This window comes from Anneissia japonica, unplaced genomic scaffold, assembly GCF_011630105.1.
Source record: "Anneissia japonica isolate Jap-2015-1 unplaced genomic scaffold, ASM1163010v1 scaffold10466_len380309_cov135, whole genome shotgun sequence".
Taxonomy (NCBI): domain Eukaryota; kingdom Metazoa; phylum Echinodermata; class Crinoidea; order Comatulida; family Comatulidae; genus Anneissia; species Anneissia japonica.
Window position 1 is genome coordinate 16,818 of NW_022715455.1, and position 20,802 is coordinate 37,619.

The window sequence follows — 20,802 nt, forward strand, 5'->3', positions numbered from 1 at the left end:
ATTTAGAGGGGGTTCGACTTTTTTTCATAAAAACGCCAAAAAAAAAGGAGTGGGGGGTCCTCCCCCGAAATTTTTTTTTTCTTAGATGGCGGGAAATGAGTCGGGTAAACTTTCTCATTCTTATTACAGTAAATAGGCCTATTTATTTATGTGTGTATACGTACATAAAAAAAAATAAGTTGCTTACGTATTCTTTTTTTCCATGAATGGATAACCCCAAAGAGGAAGAGGGGTCCGGGAAAATTTTAATCACTAAATGCCGGAAATGAGCTTTCCCGAATTTTGAGGTGTCTTTTAATCACTTTTAAGTTCTTCAAATTTCAAGGTTTTCCCCCTCTTGAAAACGGTAAGGTAAACTTTCTCATTCTTATTACAGTAAATAGGCCTATTTAGGTGTGTATACGTACATTTAAAAAAAATTGAGTTGCTTACGTATTCTTTTCTCCATAAATGGATAACCCAAAAGAAGAAGGGGTCCGAGGGGCCCTCCATGGGAAGAAAATGAAAACTAGATGGCAGGAAATGAGCTTTCCCGACTTCTGAGGTGACTTTTAATGACTTTTAAGTTCTTTAAATTTTAAGGTTTTCCCTCGGGTAAACTTTTCATTCTTATTACTGTAAATACTAGTAGCCCTACTATGTGTGTATGTACAGTACATAACAAAAATTGAGTCGCTGCATACATATTCTTTTTTCAATAAATCGATGAACCCCAAATAAGATGGTGGTCGGGGGTCCTCTCCAGGAAAATGTTGGTTCTTAGATGGCGAAAAATGAGTTTTCCAGACTTCTGAAGTGTCTTTTAATCAAAATTCAAGGTTTTTCCCTTTTGTATTACAGTAAATAGGCCTATTTGTGTACCGGTACACAGGGATTTTTTATTTATTTTTTAATTTTTTAAAATTTTTTTTCCAAGGGAGGTCAGGACCCCTGACCCCCCCCCCCCCAGATCCACCTTTGGAAAAATAGAATGTTGAAATAAATTAATGTCCGTGAGTTTGAGAAGATTTAATTTGGAAAATAAATGTGAAGAATGAGGTTAGAATAACGGTTGGGGCAACATTTTTGCACTCGCAGACTGCTCCTCTGAACCTTTACAAATAACGCATAATACAGAACCTGTCTCTTATACACATCTAGATGTGTATAAGAGACAGTTAGTGGAAAGCTCTTATTAAGGGCGTGTTGATACCAAATGTACTAGAAGGCTCCAGTCAAGTTACGATGCCGTGTAAGTAATCAACAGTTGAAGGGAATCTGAAAACTATAATGTGGAACGAAGTTGATGACTCAGGAAATGATGTAAATATAGTTATTGATTCTATACATAAAGTAAATGGGCGTTACAAAGCTGACGACAGAACTGTAGCTAATCTGATCATCAACTAACCAACACGAGATGATTCTGGATGGAGGTTCAAATGTCTTTTATTTTTTTATAACCCCCTGGCCATTTTGGACCCTTTATCGCTGCTAAATGTATTGTGCTAGAATAGTTTTAATTACCGATATTGAGCCTGTAGTTTAATCATGTAAATAGTAATAATAATAATAATAATAATAATAATAATAATAATAATAATAAGCGAATTAAGAGCTTGTGCTATATAAGAATAAACTATTATTATTATTATTAGTATTATATTGACAATAATACTACTAATAATAATAATTAAAATAATAATAATAAATACAATAACAATAACACAATCACCCTTCAATGGAAAAACAACTTTCACACTTTGTGCTATTTTGCAAACTAAACGGAAGCTTGATTTGATTTTTTTTATTAGATCTAGATAAACCAGAAGTCATTGTATCTCCAAGCGTTGTATGTGAAGGCAACTCGTTTACCTTAACTTGCAGTAACATCAATGTTAACCCATCTACACCGATACAAGTCACGTGGTTAAAAGACAACATCATCATTAGCAACGATAGCTCAAGGTACGAAATATATGAAGATTTTAATAGAATTCGAATTTCGTTCGCATCTGTTGATGACAGTGGAAATTACCAGTGCAGAGTAAAAAATGACGCACACAGAAAAGGAAGGTCAAGTTTAGAGCTAAATATATCAGTCTGTAAATCATGTGAGTACCACCATGATCAATGAGTGATAGAAAATCTTTATTAAACGCCTCGGCGCAATACTCAATAGCGGTGCTTATTGGATTACTGTATTTAAATTATTATAATATTTAGAACAAGAAGCATCATCACTGTATATTTTTATAGGTCTTCCGTTTAAGATATACACTTACACGGTTCTTGCCGTTACCGCAGTTACAGCATTTATTCTTGGTTCTTTTCCAACTTGTCTAATATGCCACTGCATCCGTGTAAGTATTGACGTATTTCAACTCAAAATTAATAAAGTATGGAAATATTATAATGTCATTGGATTTTATTGTATTAAAGTTGTTTAACCATGTGCAATATGGCTCATGTGTACGTTAAACTAAAACGTAAAGTGCTTGGGAAAAAGAAGAGAATTGTCTTCCGAAGTACCTCACTGGAGATATGTTTTCGGAATTATTGTGTTATGCTTGGGTGTGATTCACACCAAAAATACTCTTACTTCCCGCTATTTGGTAACTATAGAGCCTAACCAGAGAAAGTTTATTGAAAAAGAGGACCACAGAGAAATTTCTTTACTTCCAAATAAAAAAAAATATTGTTTATTCTACTCATTTAGAAAGGACAAGATCGTCACCAGTATCAGATGCATCAGAACAAAACATTTCTGTTGAATTCTGCGGAATACAGTAGCAAAGCTTTACACAATGATGATGGTTCTGCAGCCAGAAACGCCCCGAATGAGAAAAATGAGCATCACTCTAGATTTGACTTCAACGTCGTTTATTCGGATCCGATATATGATGTAATAAATGCTGACGAATACGAGCAAAATAAGCCTATTTAATTATGCAGCTGCTGAAGTAATTGCAAAATCCATAATAGTCTATACTTATCTATTGCATTGAACTCGGAAAAGTACTACATTACTTAAAGTTAGCTATGGTTGTTCCTGTGGGGAAAAAAGTATTAAAACAGAGTGTCGTAACTAACAGATTTGTGTATGCTTATTTTTTTATTGAAAATCGTAAAGGGAATTGTTTATGCTCAAGTTTATGAGTACATCCTAAAACTGTATTAAGCCTGGCACTCACTGCGCCAGATGGTCATCAGCCGAATAGTTTACATCAATGATAACTGCTATTTTGTCTCGACAAAATTCTAATTTGTTTAGACAAAAACTCAGATTTGCCGATGCACATTTTCCCGTGAACTGTATAAATGATCACTGTCGACAGGTGGCGTAATGAATTCCTTTGTTAAATTGAAATCGAACACACACTGAAAGTATAGACTCCTAAGTGGGGCGTGTCTATTGCTTGATATCCTTTTTTTGTTTACTAATTTCAACTCATCCAACGTTTTTTGGGGCTTTACTACCCCCACTAGGACCAATTTCAAAAGGATTTAGGCGATGCCTGACAATGCGAACTTTGCTCTTGACAGAAACATCGTACCCCCGTTGGGCAAAATCCTGTCGCCAACCTTCATCATATGTACTGTTAGAATTTTTAATTGCAGATTCACAGTGATAGGCTATATTGTTGTACGTTTAAAACTTATTGTACTTTTTGTCTGTATGCATGCTTGAGTAACCTCTAATAACCTCACATAGTGAAGGCTCCGTGTAACTAATTATGCAGACATGAAATTCAAGGTGTTGTGTTAACTCATATATATGATGTCTAATAAAAACGGTTCTTTTTTTACATACATTTGTTATGTTTATTATACTTGAAAGACCACTTTGATTTATCAGCTATTCAGTTTGTTACTTTATTTTATTATTGTATAATTTGTTGCTGTATGCAGAAGTACCGTATTAAAGCATGATCAGCTAAACTTATTTTGCTTTGTAGCTGTATGTGAATCATCGTCTTTGTTGCATTTAAAGGAGTGTGGGCTCTACAATATTACCGGAGTGTAGGCTCCGTTACAATAAATCAAAGTGTTTTGATATGGAAGAAGTCAAAGTGTTTTGAGATGGACAAAATCAAGGTGTTTTGATACGCATAGTATTTGGAAACAATCGGCATAGCAGCAAGCAATGTATCTTCTGTGTTGACGGAAGTGAGTCGGTCTACACTTGTTGGGCCAAGCATGTACCTTCATGGTTCACAATGCCTAATCAAGTTTTTGTTATTAATGCCCCAAATCCTATTGTTTCAGCATCTCATCCTCCTGTTTCAGTGCATCATCCTCCTGTGTCAGCGTTCAAGCATCAACCAACATGTCAAGCCTTTCTTCCAAATATTGATCCATATCCCAATATTTCTACGATTAATGTTAATAGATCTACAACTCAAGTAACGATAGCATTTCATACCTATGTATGCTAACAATACACAATATCCTGACTATTATATGCCTTCTCATACGACTCATAATGTTGGTGTAACTCAAGGTTCTACAGATACCTTTATGATGAAAGAATTGATTGATTCACTCCGTTTGCCTGCCATACATGTTGACAATTTGATGGTGACCCTTTGAAGTTCCCTATGTGGGAGGCATCATTTACATCTTTAATAGAATCTAAAGCAGTGCCGATTCACGAGAAATTAAATTTGCTTGGGCAGCATTTAAATGGTGAGCCGCAAAATATGATAGGTAATGATTTGTTACTACAGTCCGAAAATTCGTATCATCTTGCTCGTAAGAACTCAGGGATAGGTATGGAAATAATGCGGTTGTGTCAAAGCCTATTTATCCAGACTTGAGAATTGGCCGAAGATTAATCATATTAATGCTAAAGCTTTAAGAACTTATTCTGATTTTCTAAATAAAGTTCTTGTTTCTTAGCAAAGAATTCCCGACTTAGGGGTGTTAGATTACCCACAGAAAATGTCAAGTCCATTGTTAAAATTCCATGTTATATTAAGAGCAAGTGGAGAAAAGTAGTACAATCACACATGAATGATAATGGTTCTTTTCAAGTTTCTTAGTTTTTGCACAATTTTTGCGGATGAGAGCCAAAGAAGCCAATATTCCTGTCTTCGATCAACCTATCACACCCATAACTCGGCCACCTGTGAAAGCAGACTATCGAAAACCTCAAACCCGTAAAAAACCCCCAGCTCACACTCTCACTACTACGGCTAAGTTGACGTGCTTGTACTGCCAGGATGAGCATCACATAGATGCCTGTAGTGCCTTTGATAAGATGCCTCGACGCGACAGAGACGGTTCTTCATGGATGAGAAGATATGTTATGGTTACGGTATGTCCAAAGAGCATAAAAGGTACAATTGTAATAATATTGTCAAGTGTAAGCATTGTGGTTACAGTCATCTATCTTGTTTACACATACATAACAATGCAAGCACCTCTCATTGCGTTACCGTATGAAATAAAAAATACAGTTACTGATAATTCGATGATCCAGTGTAGTTAAATTAATTCACTAAATCCTCAAAAGGAATTACGTATGTTACGTATGTAAGAAGCTTTGGGTTGTAGGAGAGGATACACGCCTGCAGGTATCCACTATACACTACCAGTCGTCCTTGATAGCATGTAAGACATTAAAGCACTTGGAAGTCGTTAGTTTCGACCGGAAAACAGTCACCCCTTTGCCTAACGTGTACTCACGAGGAAAAGCCCAGTAGACAGAGCACAGACACCAACTCCAAGCACAGCTTAGAAATGGAACCACCTTAAACGAATTACTGGCAACATTTCGCCTTATATGCCTAACATCGATGTGTGCTAGTTGATTGGCAACAATGCACCCAAAGGTGATAGGGGAATTGTTGGAACTATTTTCCAGCAAGATCCTGAAGTAGTAGTTGCAAACAGAATTATTGGTTCAAATGAACCTTGTAGTATCACGCCAAAGGATCGGTTGGTGAGTCAAAAATCGGGTAAAGAAATGATTCTATCTATGTATGAACTTGCTTTTACAGATTACAATTAAACCCAACATCATACTATGTCTACAGATGATTTGAAATTCATGAATATCATGGATGATAATATTGTTAGACGTTCTGATGGTCATTATTAGATGCCACTGCCTTTGCGTAGTAATAGGCATTTTTCGTTTTGACTACGCGGCCAGTCTACTACGAACTAATAGAGCGTAACAGACATCTGCGCATGCTCACAAACCTTACTGGCTAAATTTGGCGTAGTGGCGACTACCCTAATACTGACCAATCAGATCACCGGATTGTTTAGTAAACTGCTGGTAACTTTTTTGTTGGGGGTTGCAATTTTCATCGCATCCGCGATCGAGCATTATTCGTTTATAATGAATTAATTATTAAAACAAGTGAGTAATTAAATGTTTTATATAAAGGCCTATTTATACACATGCAATAAATGAGGAATGAATAGTCACAGCATAAATTTAGGTAAATCAGGGGATAGTGAAAAAAGAGCCTTAGGCCTAGGCTAGCCTAGCCTTGTCAGGGTGGATTTCGGGTAGGAGAAAACGCATTATCTGGTGCCGCTAGCTAGGGCATCCGCCCTTGATATCGTGAATCAAGTCTTGCTAAATTAAAATACCTGTTTAAAATTGTTATTTATTTGTACATCATCGTTGCATTTGGCAAATTGCCTGAGCAGGCCTGACACCCCTCTTCTCCCGGTAACGACTCTTTTGACACCTAGGGCCTAGGCTAGGCTGGCCTAGCGTAGCCTTGGTAGGTCTAGATCCTAGCCAACAGCGAAACATCACTCAGTGTTTACTGGAAACTTTTAATTTTGTATACAGTATTTGGCTAAAGTTTTTTTTTCACATTTCCCTTTTCAAATATAAAACAAGGGAACATTGTTCTCTGGTAATAAAACCATGGTCGACTAACTCCCCTCCGTAGGCGTACGTGTGTGCTGCGTCGTCGTAGTCGCCTTTAAAAAAAACGAAAACAGCTCTATTGGTCTACTACGCGAACAGTGTCTTGGCGTTGCCGTCACGCTCCATTAGTTCGTAGTAGACTGGCCGCGTAGTCAAAACGAAAAATGCCTAGTGTTAGCATGCCCAACGATAGAACTATGGCTGTTAAAAAACTTAGTTAAAACTCAAATTTCAACATAATCCCAAGTATAAAGAGGATTATGTAACGTTTATGCATGGTGTACTGAATAACTGTGTTGAAAAAGTGCCTGATAACGAAATTAATTTGGATAATAGTACAATTAAATACGTCCGTCATCATGGTGTTTATCACCCCCAAAAAACGAGATCAAATTAGAGTTGTATTCGATTGTTCAGCAGAATACGCTTGAACATCCCTTAATGAATGCTTACTACCTTTAAGGTGCAGACTTGGTGAATGCCTTATTAAGAGTCCTATCTCGTTTTATAAAAGAAAGAGTAGCAATCCAGGCTGATATTAATGGCATGTTTCACCAGTTTTTCGTTTCAGAACAAAACAAAAAAGAATACTCTTCGTAAACTATTAAGATAACACATTATATAATAAATAATAACAATTTTGATTTGTAAAGCGCAAAATACATAGGTCTCTATGAGCTAGAAATTTGCAAATTAAAATATACTAAAGAGATGAGTCTTGACACGATTTTTAAATATCTCAACAGAAGGAGACTCACAAACAAAGATAGGCAAACTGATGGCGTCTCTATGGGGTCACCGTTGGGCCCAGTCCTAGCCAATATTATTATGACAGAACTTAAGAAAAAAAGTTATTCCTAATCTTGTTGCTAATGTTATATTGAAATTCTATGTTAGATTTGTTGATGATACTCTTGTTTTAGCTAAGCTTTCCGATGTCCCACTAGTACTTAACTCACTCAAATATTTCCACCAGAATATTAACTTTACTTTTGACGAGACATTTGAATGCTGTAACATTAATTTTCTTGATTTAACATGCACAACCAATGGTGAAATAGGAGTGTATCGTAAGAAAACACATACTGGTCAATATATTCATTTTTATAGCTTTGTTCCATGGACTCATAAAATATTTTGGGTTCGTAGCCTTTTATCTAGAGCATAGAGAATATGCTCGCCTGTGCTATACTTTACCAGTGAAATTGAAAGAATCAAGAAGATGATGCTATGGAATGGTTTTCCTAGATATGTTGTCAATCGGTTACTTAAGCAGCTAAAACCAAAGCCGAATAATAATAATAATAATAATTGTGGCTTATATAGCGCATTATGCTAAAGCCTCAATGCGCTTAACAGTAAAAACAAAATTCGGGGAAAAAAAATAAGAAAAATACAAGTTAAAAAGTTGAGTTTTTAAAGCTGCCTTAAAATCATCAATGGAAGTTGCCTGTCGGATTTTATTGGGCAGAGCAATCCAAAGAAAGACAGAAGCCAAAGAGGAAGAACGACTACCATAATGCTTTGTCGACGAGCGAGTGGAATGAGCAAGTAGAGACTCTGAACTAGATCACAGAGACCTCTTAGGAATGTAAGGATGAATGAGTTGTGAAATAAACATTGGCGAGGAATTATGAAGTGCTTTGAAAACAAATAATAAAATCTTGTAAGTAATTCTCTGTGTTACAGGAAGCCAATGAAGGTGCCTCAACACAGGAGTAATATGATCCCTAATTGGGCTTAAAGTGACCAAACGGGCAGCTGCATTCTGAACTCGCTGAAGTTTTGAAATATCCTTAGCTGGCAATCCATAAAGCAATGAGTTACAACAATCCAGCCTTGATGTTACAAAAGCATGAACGAGAATCTCAGTTGATCTAGGATCAAGATACTTCCGGATACTCCAAATTCTACGAATTGACTGAATCCCAGCTTTACAGATGTTGTGTACCTGATTAGACATACTAAGGGAAGAGTCCATAACAACTCCCAAGATTTCTACAGGACAGCGAAGGCTCAATGAATGCATCTCCTATTTTGATAGAAGGAGTCCAGCGAGCAGGCTTAAAACATGATGAAAAACGAATGAGTTCAGTTTTTGCATCATTCATTATAAGGTTGTTGGACTGACACCAAGATCGAACTTTGGCTATGCACAATTCTAGTCTACTGACAGCAGCATCGTGCTGATCTGGATGGAAAATAACATAGAGCTGCGTATCATCAGCATATGACATACACTTCACATCATGTGAAGCAATAATTTCGAGCAGCGGAGTTGTAAATAGAATAAATAAAATTGGCCAAACAAACGAGCCTTGGGGGACACCAAATGTAAGTGAAGTGGGATTTGACATAACATCCTTGATAGCAACAGACTGAGACCTATTCTCTAGATATGATGCAAACCATTGGTGGGCGATACCAGAGATACCATAGCGCGAGGATAGACGGTTTAGTAACTGCTTATGATTGATGGTATCGAAAGCAGCACTAAAATCCAAAAGGACCATTAAAACCTCATTATGGTTATCAAGTGCAATCTGAATATCGTTCTGGGCATAAAGAAGAGCAGATTCCACACTATGATTTGGTCGATAGGCCGATTGTCTAGAAGCGAATAAACCATTGCTGTTAAGATAAGATTGCAGCTGATTGTATGCCACCCTTTCGATGACCTTCCCAAGGAATGGAAGATTGGAAATAGGTCGAAAATTTGAAAGTTCTTCAGCATTCAATGATGGCTTTTTCAACAATGGAGTAATGCAGGCATGCTTAAGCGAAGATGGAAATAAACCTGAGCTCAAGGAAGTGTTCACAAGTTCAGTTATAATAGTGGGTCGAGAGAACATGAGGTAATTGAAGATGATATTATAACCTCCAAAACTTCCTCTTCAGAGACAGCAACAAAATGAGAAAAGTCACTTGTGCAAGACGTTCGTTTTGCAAAGATGTTCGTTGTATTTGGTACATTGGCCTTGATACAGTTGTTTATCTACCAAAAGACCAGATCTCAACCACTTGCGTTCTAAACGTCGGCGTTCAACCTTCATTTTATGGTGGTCGCACAAATACCATGGAGCATGAGGTCTAAGCACAAATGAACGCTTCATAAATAAAAGTTCGTTTTGCATATCCAATGAAAAAGTATTGTGCTACCTCCTAGAATCTTTATCACTGTAATAGTGCATTCGAAGTACAGATCATCTACTAAGTCTTGCTAACTGCTAGGGCTTTTACCCTCAGTCTGCAATATCACTTTAGTATATTTGGTACATAAATCTTGGGTATAGGCTACTTGGCTCTACCTCCTCCGACCATCTATAAATGAATACAACATTTATATAAAATGGTATGCTAATGGTATTTCTTTTCTATCAAAATACGCTTTAACATATTATACATAGCATATATCTATATATGTATATACATATTGAAGGTAAGTATTCCCATAACATATCAAAATACATGCACTATTAGTACTACTACCCTATATGCCAATATGTAGATATTCTGATTTATCAACTATTAACAGTACTCACGGTCAATTCTTTACTTCATTTCTTGATTCAAAAATACTGTGAAGCTCTCTTACTTCAGCTATCACTCACGTATAATTACTTTAAGCTTTTACATATAAGCCTTGTACTTTTACCTTAAAATGTGCCTCGACTGATATGTCCTTTAACCGACACTCCTCAGTCCACATATTTCCTTTAAGATATTCTCTCTTCAACTCCTGGCTAGATACCTTTAAACTAACCATTTTAAATACATTTGCATACTTTTACACTCCACTTAAATGCACGAATCCTACACTGCCACTTTGCCTTAACCTCATTAATATTCATGTAACTTATTTCCATTCACAGACTGTTTTAACTTGAGTCATACAACTATGCATATTCATTAGTTCACGATTCAGTTAGCAGTGCTGCAAAGTAGAATGAAATATCCTAAATATGGTGACAACACCCTATTTAAGAATTTCATTGTACTTTAGCAGTTTTCAGGAATGAATGAATAATTTTCTACATCATATTTAATTATTATTTTAAACATGACTGTCACTTTAACAATTTTATCATAATTAACCATTATAACAATATAACTCTTAATATTCTTACTTAACAATTACAGTGTACATTTCTTCTCAAATTAGCATTTCCTTGTTTAAACATACAATAAATATAACACCATTTCCATATATATTAATTTTGTCACAAATAACCCTTTTCATACAAAAAAATAATATAGGTTTCTCTTTCCCACAACATTCCCTTACTCACCAATCCTTCCACATCAAACACATTTCTTCTACACCTTTCAACCAAATACATTCTTTTAAGCAAAGTTTTGTTTATTTTTTTTAACTTGTCACAACTAACAATCAAAACAACCAATTTCTTGCATTCTTCGATCGAACTAAATTCAGAGTTTGGCTTTTCAACTAAACATTCAGCTTCCCTCAAAACGAACAAAACACTTCTATTCGGATACCTTTTAACGTCATGTTCAGGACGACGAACTCAAACATCCCTTCCTCAAACTGAAAAAAAACTCTTCTTTTTGGATACCTTTTAACGTCATGTCCAGGACGACACACTCAAATTCACATTTTCTCCCTTCCTCAAGCAAATTATTATAATACTTTGGCACCCAGAAATATATATCAAAACACTAACACTTCCGTATCTCAAATCACTTTTATTTCCAATGTAAACCCTATTACATGTTAACATTTAGATTTAAACCCATCTACAATCTGCTGAGTAGATCTGCACCAACGTTATCACTTCCCTTTATGGCTCTAATGACGAATGTATAAGGCTGCAAGGCAAGAGCCCACCTCATTAATCTACCATTTGCAACTTTACTTGTTTTTAGATACGTTAATGGTTGGTGATCTGTCTCTAAGACAAATTGACGCCCATATAAGAAAGTTTCAAATTTCTTAATCCCCCACACAATCGCTAAACATTCCTTTTCGATCGTCGAGAAGTTCTTCTCCCTTGAAATGAGTTTTCGACTGGCATACGCAATCGGGAATTTTTCTTTACTTTTTTTTGTAGCAGAACTGCCCCTAGCCCTATGTCAGATGCATCTGTTCTAAAAATGAAACCTTTAGTTAGATCTGGAAGATGTAAAATAGGGTAGTTAGTTAATCTCTCCTTCAGTAACCTAAAGGCATTTTCGTGTTGTTGCTCCCAACATAACTTTTCCGGTTCCTTATTCCTTGTTAAATCAGTAAGGGGTGTTGCGATGGTTGCGTAATTCGGCACAAACTTCCTGTAATAATTTGTTACTCCTAAAAACGACCTAAGTTGTTTCTTTGCTGTTGGAAGACTAATACCTAGAATGCTTTCTATTTTCTTGGCCCTTGGAAGTAACATACCATTTTCGACCACATAACCGAGAAATTCAACCTGTTGTTGTCCCACAAAACATTTACTTGGTCTAGCAGTCAATGCTGCACCCCGTAACCTGCAAAATAACTCTTCAATAGACCTTACATGTTCCTCCCAAATTGTGGAATAGATTAATATGTCATCAATGTAGTTTACTACACCATCCATCCCCCTTAACAAAGAACGCATAATCCTGTTAAAAGAGCATGAAATACCTACCAGACCGTGGAAAAAGTTAGGAGTAGACTTGTTTGCCCTTGATGGTTCCAATTACCTCATTCTCTGCGATTATTACTCAAAGTTTCCAATCGTCAAATATCTACGCAGCGGTACTACAGCTAAAACAGTCATCAACGTGTTAAGAGAAGTTTTTGCAGAACACGATACCCCAGATGAAATTGTCAGTGATAATGGTCCGCAATTTGACTCCGACGAGTTTGAGCAATTTGCAGAAAGTTGGTGCATTACTCATGTCAAGACATCACCACGATATAGTCAATCAAATGGATTCATCGAGCGCCAAGTACAGACAGTAAAGAATACGCTAAAGAAAGCTACTGAATCTAAGGAAGGCCCACAACGCGCTCTATTGATACTCAGATCAACGCCTACCGACAGTAGACTCCCATCTCGTGCGGAAATCTTGAACCAAAGAGTCTACAAGTCGAACATGCCAATGCGAATCTCTGGCGGTCTTAGCGAAGTCGATAGCGCACTCGCTGACCGTCAAGCAACACAAAAACGCTATTATGATAAACACGCGAAACAGTCGCAAGCCCAAAAAGAGGGGGAAAGTGTTAGAGTAATTAACAATGAAGCAAATCTACGCAAATGGGAACCTGCGACAGTGTTAAAGAAACGAAGTGAGCCAAGATCGTACGATGTTGAATTGTCTGATGCATTTATCCTACGCAGAAGTAGTCGCCATATTAGGAAACCTGCGAGATTTGCAAACAAATGATTCTTAAACATTATTGCATGTTTGACTATGCTTGACTTTTGAACTGATAGTTATAATTGAACTGATAATCTAGACAAGTGAAAGTTTCTGTTATTTCTTTTTATTCCATTTTATTGCTATTAATCTTTTTAAAACACCCCATACTTTTAAAGTCAGAAGTCATTCAAAGTTTATGTTTTGTTCCATATGCTCATGCCTTAATATATTCATAATTGACTTGTCATACCAGTTTGTTTCTAACCAAACCTCTATTGCAATAGTGACTGGAATTTATCTTTCAGTAAAGGGGGTGTAATGATAATAACCAGTACCATCGCTAGAAGGGTATAGCGCCCCCAGTGTTAATAAGTCATTTAGTTAATGATCACCAGACGTTGTACGGCATGGCATGGTTAGTCAGCCATCTTGAGTTTAGTTATTAAAGTACGTAGTTAAGCAGTTTACCCAGTTGTATTATACTTCATTATCGTCATTATTCCCCATCGAATATCGTCACAGCACACTTCTGTAAAGGTGCGTATACTATAAATATTACCTCCATACATGGTTGGACGAATTGTGATTAGGGGCCTAGCACTCGTCGCGGTACATTATTGCGTATGTTAAGTCGGGGAGAATTATGGATTTATATATTTGTGACATTATTGAATAGGGTAAAAAATATTTCAATTTATTGAAGATTCCTATTACCTTTGAGACTTTATTTGCGATGGCATCAATATGGTTATGAAATGATAGAAATTCATCAAGATTAACACCTAGAAATTTTATAGGAGTTACTCTTTCGAGTACAGAATTATTAATTGATAATTGTACATTAGTAAACTGAAATGTACTATTTCGGCCTCTAAATATGATATATTTTGGTTTTTTTTGGTGTTGACTGTCAGCTTATTTGCTATAAACCATGCTGACAGGCGGTGTAATTCATAGTTCATCATATCACATGCATATGTAGGTTCATTATGTTTTAGAAACATATTGGTATCATCCGCAAAGATGATGAGTTCTATATCTTTGCACACCAAAAAAATGTCATTAATAAATAATAGGCACAAAAGATGACCAAGTATGGATCCTTGCGGAACACCAAGAGTCAGTTCTCTTTTTACGGATTCCCCAGATTCTATAGCAACATATTTTGTTCTGTGGGCTAAGTAACTTTTGTACCAATCTAATACACCCCCCCCCCCCGTATGCCATAATATCCATAATATTTCATTTTTTCAATAAGTAATTTGTGATCAATCGTATCGAATGCTTTTGATAAGTCTAAAAATACACCTATAATAAATGATTTGTTTTCAATAGCTGACGTTATTTCTCCTATGGTTTGTAATAGGGCGTGAATTGTAGAGTGTTGTTGCCGAAAACCATATTGAGAACTGTTTATTATGTGATATTTGTTAAGAAAGGAAATAGTCTGATCGTAGACCACTCTTTCGAATATTTTTGAAAGACAGGGTAAGATTGTTATGGGTTGATAATTATCAATGTTATGTTTATCGCCACTTTTGAATACGGGTATAGTTTCGCAATTTTTAATTCATCAGGGAAACAACCGGTTGTAAGTGAAACGTTTATCATGTGTGTAATCAATGTTTGTAATGATCTAGAGAAGTTTCCATACGTTTGATTTGCGTTATTTGAACTTAAATCATCTTCCCATTTTTGCTTTTGTAGTTCATGTTTAAAAAAATCATTGTTATATTTTGTATTTTTACGTATAAATACATATTTATTGTCATTATTTTTGTAGTTCTTTTCGGATGTGTCTATACAAAATATGGGGAAATGATCAGAGATGTCTGAATAAATGATTTCAGTATTAATGGAATGTGTTTGATAGGAGTTTGAAAAATATATTATCTATTATGGTAGCAGTAGTTTCTGTGATTCTCGTTGGTTTGTTTATGAGAAAGGAAAAAGACTGAGATTGAAGATTGTCTAGGTGAGAAGCTATATTGCTATCTGTCATGTGTTGGCTTATATCTAATTTGGTGTCCCCACTAATGTATGCTATTTTATTTTCATTATTTATTGTATGCATAACTAATGATAACTGTTCAGTGAAGGTTTGTTCATTTGTATCAGGGGGTCTATATACAACACCACATGATATTATCTTATTATGTACTTTAACGTCAATAAATATAGATTCAGCTTCGGACAATATCAATGGAAGGTCACCACGTATTTCAAAACTTAGTTTATCCGATATGTATAGGGCGACTCCGCCACCTTTACGTCTTACCCTGTCTTTGTGAACAAACGTAAAATTTGGGATTTCATATAATGACATTGTACAATTGTTTGAGATCAATGTCTCTTCTAATGCTATAATTGAAAAATTATGATTTAAAGAGGAAACCAATTGTAAAATGTCGTCAAACTTGTTTACCATACTGCGACAGTTTAGGCTTAGTATAGAGAAATAATCATCTTTGAATGAATACTAAAACTACGATTGAAATCATCAATCTGGTAATACTTAGTTTCTTCGATGTTTTCATCATGGTCATCATTATTTAAATCGATCATATTAATGATATACAATATCTCAAAGTATAACAAAATAAAAAAAATAAAACCGAAAGATTAATGATAAGAACTCAAATCTGAGCCTACAACATGTTCACTTGGAGAAATTAGGAAAATATTAAACTAACTTAATACCGTAGTGACTGTCACTAATTCAAGCCAAGAATAACCAAGCGTCAGAGTCACCGGGCCGACGCACCTGTCATTTGAAAAGCTGGTCGATAGAACCAGAAAACAGGTAATATGCCTGATGAAAGCCGTTCGGGTTATTTAGCTCAGGTGCAAGAAAACAATAAAACAAGACAAATGTTGCAGACTTGCAGTGAAATATGACGTCATCACTCCAGTATCTTATTTACAGTAGTGACGTAATTAAAAGTTAAGTAAGAAAATACTGGGTAGCTATGCTTATGCCGATTGTAAATATGGCATGACGTAAAATTGCTGCTATTAAGAAACATTATAATATGGCTGAATCACCAATAAAGTAACATTGTCCTTTTTGTATTAGAGCAAGTTTTATTTTTGTGGAATGGAAATATGGGGAAGGAATCTCCTTTCTATGACAAGAAGGTAAACATAGAGAATGAAATACCTTAATAGAGTAACAAGACATCATGCCATTCCTGTATACAGTCTCCCGTGACTATCAGCGCAAGCATAGTTGCAAATATAAGAAATATATAAATATCCAGTCACGGTATGTAAAAGTAAACGTACAATATTTTCTTTTTTATTCCTTAGAATTTTAATTTGCCTCATTAGTTTATTTTAGTGGTAGCTTGTAGGGGTTACCGTCGATGAAAAGCTGGCCGTTTCGGAAGATGGGTTTTTTCTTTTCAGCGTAAGCCTGGGCCATGATTCCAGCTAATTCTCGTTTTTTTCTTAACATCTGCCTCAGGTAAATCTTCCGTTATATATATTTTTGATGTTTTTTCTTGAGTTTTGCTTTCCCTTCGATCAGTACTTTATTTCTCTGCGGCCGATAGAGGAACTTTAATGTGTCTCGGTTTATCCACTTGACGTTTGCCCGTTCGAAGACAATTTTCGATTGTAATGTCATTAAGACCAAGATCATCTCGTAATAGGGATTGTAATTTGTCAAGTGTTTTTTCATTGGGATCCTCATTAATTCCTCCAAATCGTAGATTGAAGCTCCTACAATTATCGTTCCTGCTTTATAAGTGCACTCTCTATTTCCGCCATTTTTTTCTTAGAAGCCGCCATTTTATTTTTGTAGTCCTCCATTTTGTTAATTTTACTTTCCATTAGCCTTATATATTCTTTTGTTTCATTTGCAGATTCAATAGCAAATTTAGTTGATTTTTCTATGTCTTTGTATGATTTTTCTAGTTTGGTAAGCCTTTTGTTATATGCCTTTTGGATTACTAGGACCTTGTCCAGCTTACCGTTAAGTTGGTCTGACAGTTTGCTTAGTTGACTGGCTAACGTTTCGTCCAGCTGTCCAGGGGCGAGATCCTCATCGTTGGACTCCACTGGGTTGTTAAGTCATTAGATTTTGCGCTCATTCTGGTTTTGCTTGCCATATTCACTTCAAATATTGATTTAATTGATGTTTGGTTGTCTTTTTGGAGGTAATATTATACTAGATGGCAATTTAATCCGTCATTAAAAACTATATTCTCCTTGTGTGCACGAAGTTGGTGTTCTCTCTATTCACGCATGCTCAGTGTTTGAAGCTTCACAAAACCGTAAATATGAATATCAAAATATGAAAAATATTAAATATGACGTATCTTATTTTACGCGTTGTACGCATTTCATTGTCAGACATAAACTGTATTTGAGCCTATGTTTTACCACAGTAGTAAAAAATTATTATAGGCCTACAATATAGGCTTAGTTGATTGGACCACAAAATATAAGTTCAGTGACAAGGTAATGGGCGAATTAATTACAATTAAACCATGATAAGATGTCGGAAAAATGATTATGTAAGCGATAGTTTATTGGCGGTGCCATTGAACCAGCTTAATGCTAACACTTATTTAACTACAGTAAACAATAACAGGTCCAATCAATACAATTAGTTGATTGGACCACAAAATATAAGTTCAGTGACAAGTTAATGGGCGAATAAATTACAATTAAACCATGATAAGATGTCGGCAAAATGATTATGTAAGCGATAGTTTATTGGCGGTGCCATTGAACCAGCTTATTGCTAAGACTTATTTAACTACAGTAAACAATAACAGGTCCAATCAACCAATTGTATTGATAACTTGATTCTGATTGTTTTATTGTTCTTTATGTATATGTAAGATCTCCCAAGTTTTCTCACTTTAACGTTGATGAAGATAGCAGGAGCTATCGAAATATCCGTTTGATTTTGTTATAGCTTAACAAATTTGTGTTCCGCAAGTCAACTTTCAATGATAGTACAACGTTTTTTCAATGTTTAACATAGGTCTAAAAAAAAGAAAACAAATCAAAGGCAAATAAAAGTCATAGTATAATGGCTGTCTCTTATACACATCTAGATGTGTATAAGAGACAGCATATAGGTAGGCCTATGCTTCTTGACAACAAAACTCAAAACAATAAACGAAAAATATTTTGGTTCATTAATTAGAAACGAGTAAAAACCTGTTTTTATAGTTATAAAGACGTACTCACGCCTTCGAGCGCGTTTTAAAGCCAACGTTTCATAACAAATGAAGAATATCAAATGTTTGGGTTTGATCAAGCTTATATTGATATTAGAGGGGATGTTTATGTGGAGTATTAACTGCGATGAGCTCAGAAATATGGACAAGAATCAATTCCTTGAGCTTTTGCTGAAGATAAAACTAAATTTTTGCAAAAAGTAGGCGCGTGACTTTCATTTATTTCTTCGCTATTATCATTTACATGAACGTTTGGTTTCTAAAATAGAACTTTTAGGTTATAAGACGATCGCGGTGAACATTCGGAGTATTCAAAGCTGCTGCCAATCGTGTCCAGAAAACCTTCTGGCCATCTGGATTATCCGTCCATTCGATGTAAGTCTTCTTTCTCAAGATCTTCTGAAGTAATGTTGGTATCTTTCTACTCGCCACATGCTCTAAAATTACAACCACAAAAATGTCCTCGTGATTTTCAAACATACGGGTCCTTGCCATTTCCATTTCAAAATAACACCATTCACTTTTAACAAAGTTCTTGGTGACAACTATTAGCATTTTACGACTATATTTAATAGCATTAGAAATATTGTCAGCGATTGCTTCACCGACTACAAAATCTCGGAAGTCAACGCAGAGACGGAAGTTGAACTCGGGACCTTCTAGTGTCGGTAGGACTGACTTCAGTACCCAATCAACGTCTTTGCTATTGTAGGAGATAAACGCGTCATATCGAATCTGTACGCCGTCAATTGGTGGCGGACCCTCGTCTTCTAACCTTTTGTACTGTATTCTGAGCAGCCGCCGCTGATTCCAGTATCTACCGAGATAAAATATATTATATCTGTGTTTAACTTAAACTATAGAAAATCAATAATACTTGAATTAGTTACCTTGTGTGTTTATGTTGTAATTAGAGCTACAAAAGTCAGCATTAGAAGACGCTTAGATAATACCGTTCCTGTAAAGAGTTGCTGCATAGACAGATTTGTATATATAAAATAAGAAGTCAAACAAAGTTCTGTATCTGTCTCAAAAATAAAATATTTATTGTACTAGTACTTTCGACCATAGGTCATCATCAGGTACTGATAGGATAGTGGAATGAACAGGGTTATATGGAGAACATATACAAAAGAAGCGGTGGCATCGGTAAAGCCTAAACGGCGGTACTGGCGGCATAGTGAAACAATGAACATAGTAAGACAATACAAACAGCTACGCCTAGAAGGCGTGTAATGACATAGGTCTAAAAAAAAAAAATCAAAGGCAAAATAAAAGTCATAGTATAATGGTCACAGAATGCATCATAGCAAGATAAATAAAACAACAAATTAATCTCTGAAAGATTTAAATGAGACGTTCAGTCCATGAGGTTTCAAAGTACCTAGTTGAAAAATAATACGCTCCTCCAAACGTCTACGATTAAATTCAGATGAATTACATTGTTTGATACCGGTAACTAATATATCGTTATTAATATCATGATTATCATTAAAATGTTCAGCTATAGGAAGACCTGAAGTGTTAAGGTTGATAGAGCGCAAATGTTCAACGAATCTATCTCTAAGCCTCCTTTTCGTTTCTCCTATATAAACCTTATTACATTTAACACAAAAAATAGCATATATAACATTACTAGAGGTACATGTAAATTTCTCTCGAATAGAAAACTTACTGGAAGGTCCTACGATAGTATCCGTACATACAACATGCTTACATGTCTTACATCTACTTCTATTACACCTAGTCATGCCTACATTATCTGCTGGATGTATTGCTTTCAATCTTGACTTAACTAACTGGTCCTTCAAGCTACGATCACGTTTATAAGAAATCATAGGAGGCTCCTTAAAAATGTCTTTGGTGGCTGGGTCTGATTCCAAAATATAATGATTGTCTGTTATAATCTTAGCAATCTTCTTAGAGGTAGGGTGGTAAGTTAAAACCAGAGGTGTGCGTTATGTGGTGTCACGTACTGTTGGATTCAATGCTTCCTCATGAGTAACAGTATGCACTTTCTCCAATGATTTACTAATGATGTCAGTGGGATATCCGCATTGATTGAAGAATTCAGCCATTTCTTGGGTTTTTGATTTAATGTCCTCGTCATTACTACATATCCTTCTGAGTCTCAGAAATTGTGAATATGGTATGGCCTGTTTGCACGATGGTGGATGCGAAGAAGCGTAATTGAGGTAAGTATGAGCATCCGTAGATTTATTTCACTGATGTAGTGAGCCGTAATTCCTCAATAGAAAATTTAATATCTAAGAAAGCCATCGAATTTGAGGAAATTTCATAAGTGAAGTCAATAGCTGGATGAAAATTGTTAGCGAAATTAATAAATCCATGTAATTCTTCAATGCTCCCACTGGTAGCCCCTAT

At 35.7% G+C, this 20,802-nt stretch overlaps 3 protein-coding genes across 4 annotated transcripts in view; 2 read left to right on the top strand and 1 right to left on the bottom strand.

Annotated features, from left to right (window-relative positions):
- Positions 1-1,153: 1,153 nt before the first annotated feature.
- On the top strand, positions 1,154-3,824 carry LOC117109238. 2 transcript variants are annotated; one of them, XM_033251498.1, is made up of 4 exons: positions 1,154-1,231; positions 1,794-2,093; positions 2,239-2,342; positions 2,699-3,824. In XM_033251498.1, exons 1-4 carry the CDS (start codon positions 1,225-1,227, stop codon positions 2,924-2,926), a joined length of 639 nt encoding a protein of 212 aa, XP_033107389.1. In that variant the 5' UTR covers positions 1,154-1,224; the 3' UTR covers positions 2,927-3,824. The 2 variants fall into 2 exon arrangements, 1 of the variants encoding a protein (XP_033107389.1); XR_004445489.1 differs by having other exon boundaries at positions 1,185-1,302.
- A 5,964-nt stretch (positions 3,825-9,788) lies between these two features.
- On the top strand, positions 9,789-13,246 carry LOC117109227 (uncharacterized protein K02A2.6-like). The gene is made up of 2 exons (XM_033251484.1): positions 9,789-9,965; positions 12,437-13,246. The coding sequence occupies exons 1-2, from the start codon at positions 9,789-9,791 to the stop codon at positions 13,244-13,246; spliced, it is 987 nt and encodes a 328-aa protein (XP_033107375.1).
- A 5,210-nt stretch (positions 13,247-18,456) lies between these two features.
- Positions 18,457-20,802, bottom strand: part of LOC117109228 (toll-like receptor 13) — a 10,790-nt gene continuing 8,444 nt past the window's right edge. Inside the window, exon 2 of the mRNA XM_033251485.1 lies at positions 18,457-19,234. Within this exon, the coding sequence (XP_033107376.1) occupies positions 18,691-19,234 (544 nt within the window). The 3' untranslated portion in view covers positions 18,457-18,690. The remainder of the gene's footprint in view (positions 19,235-20,802) is intronic.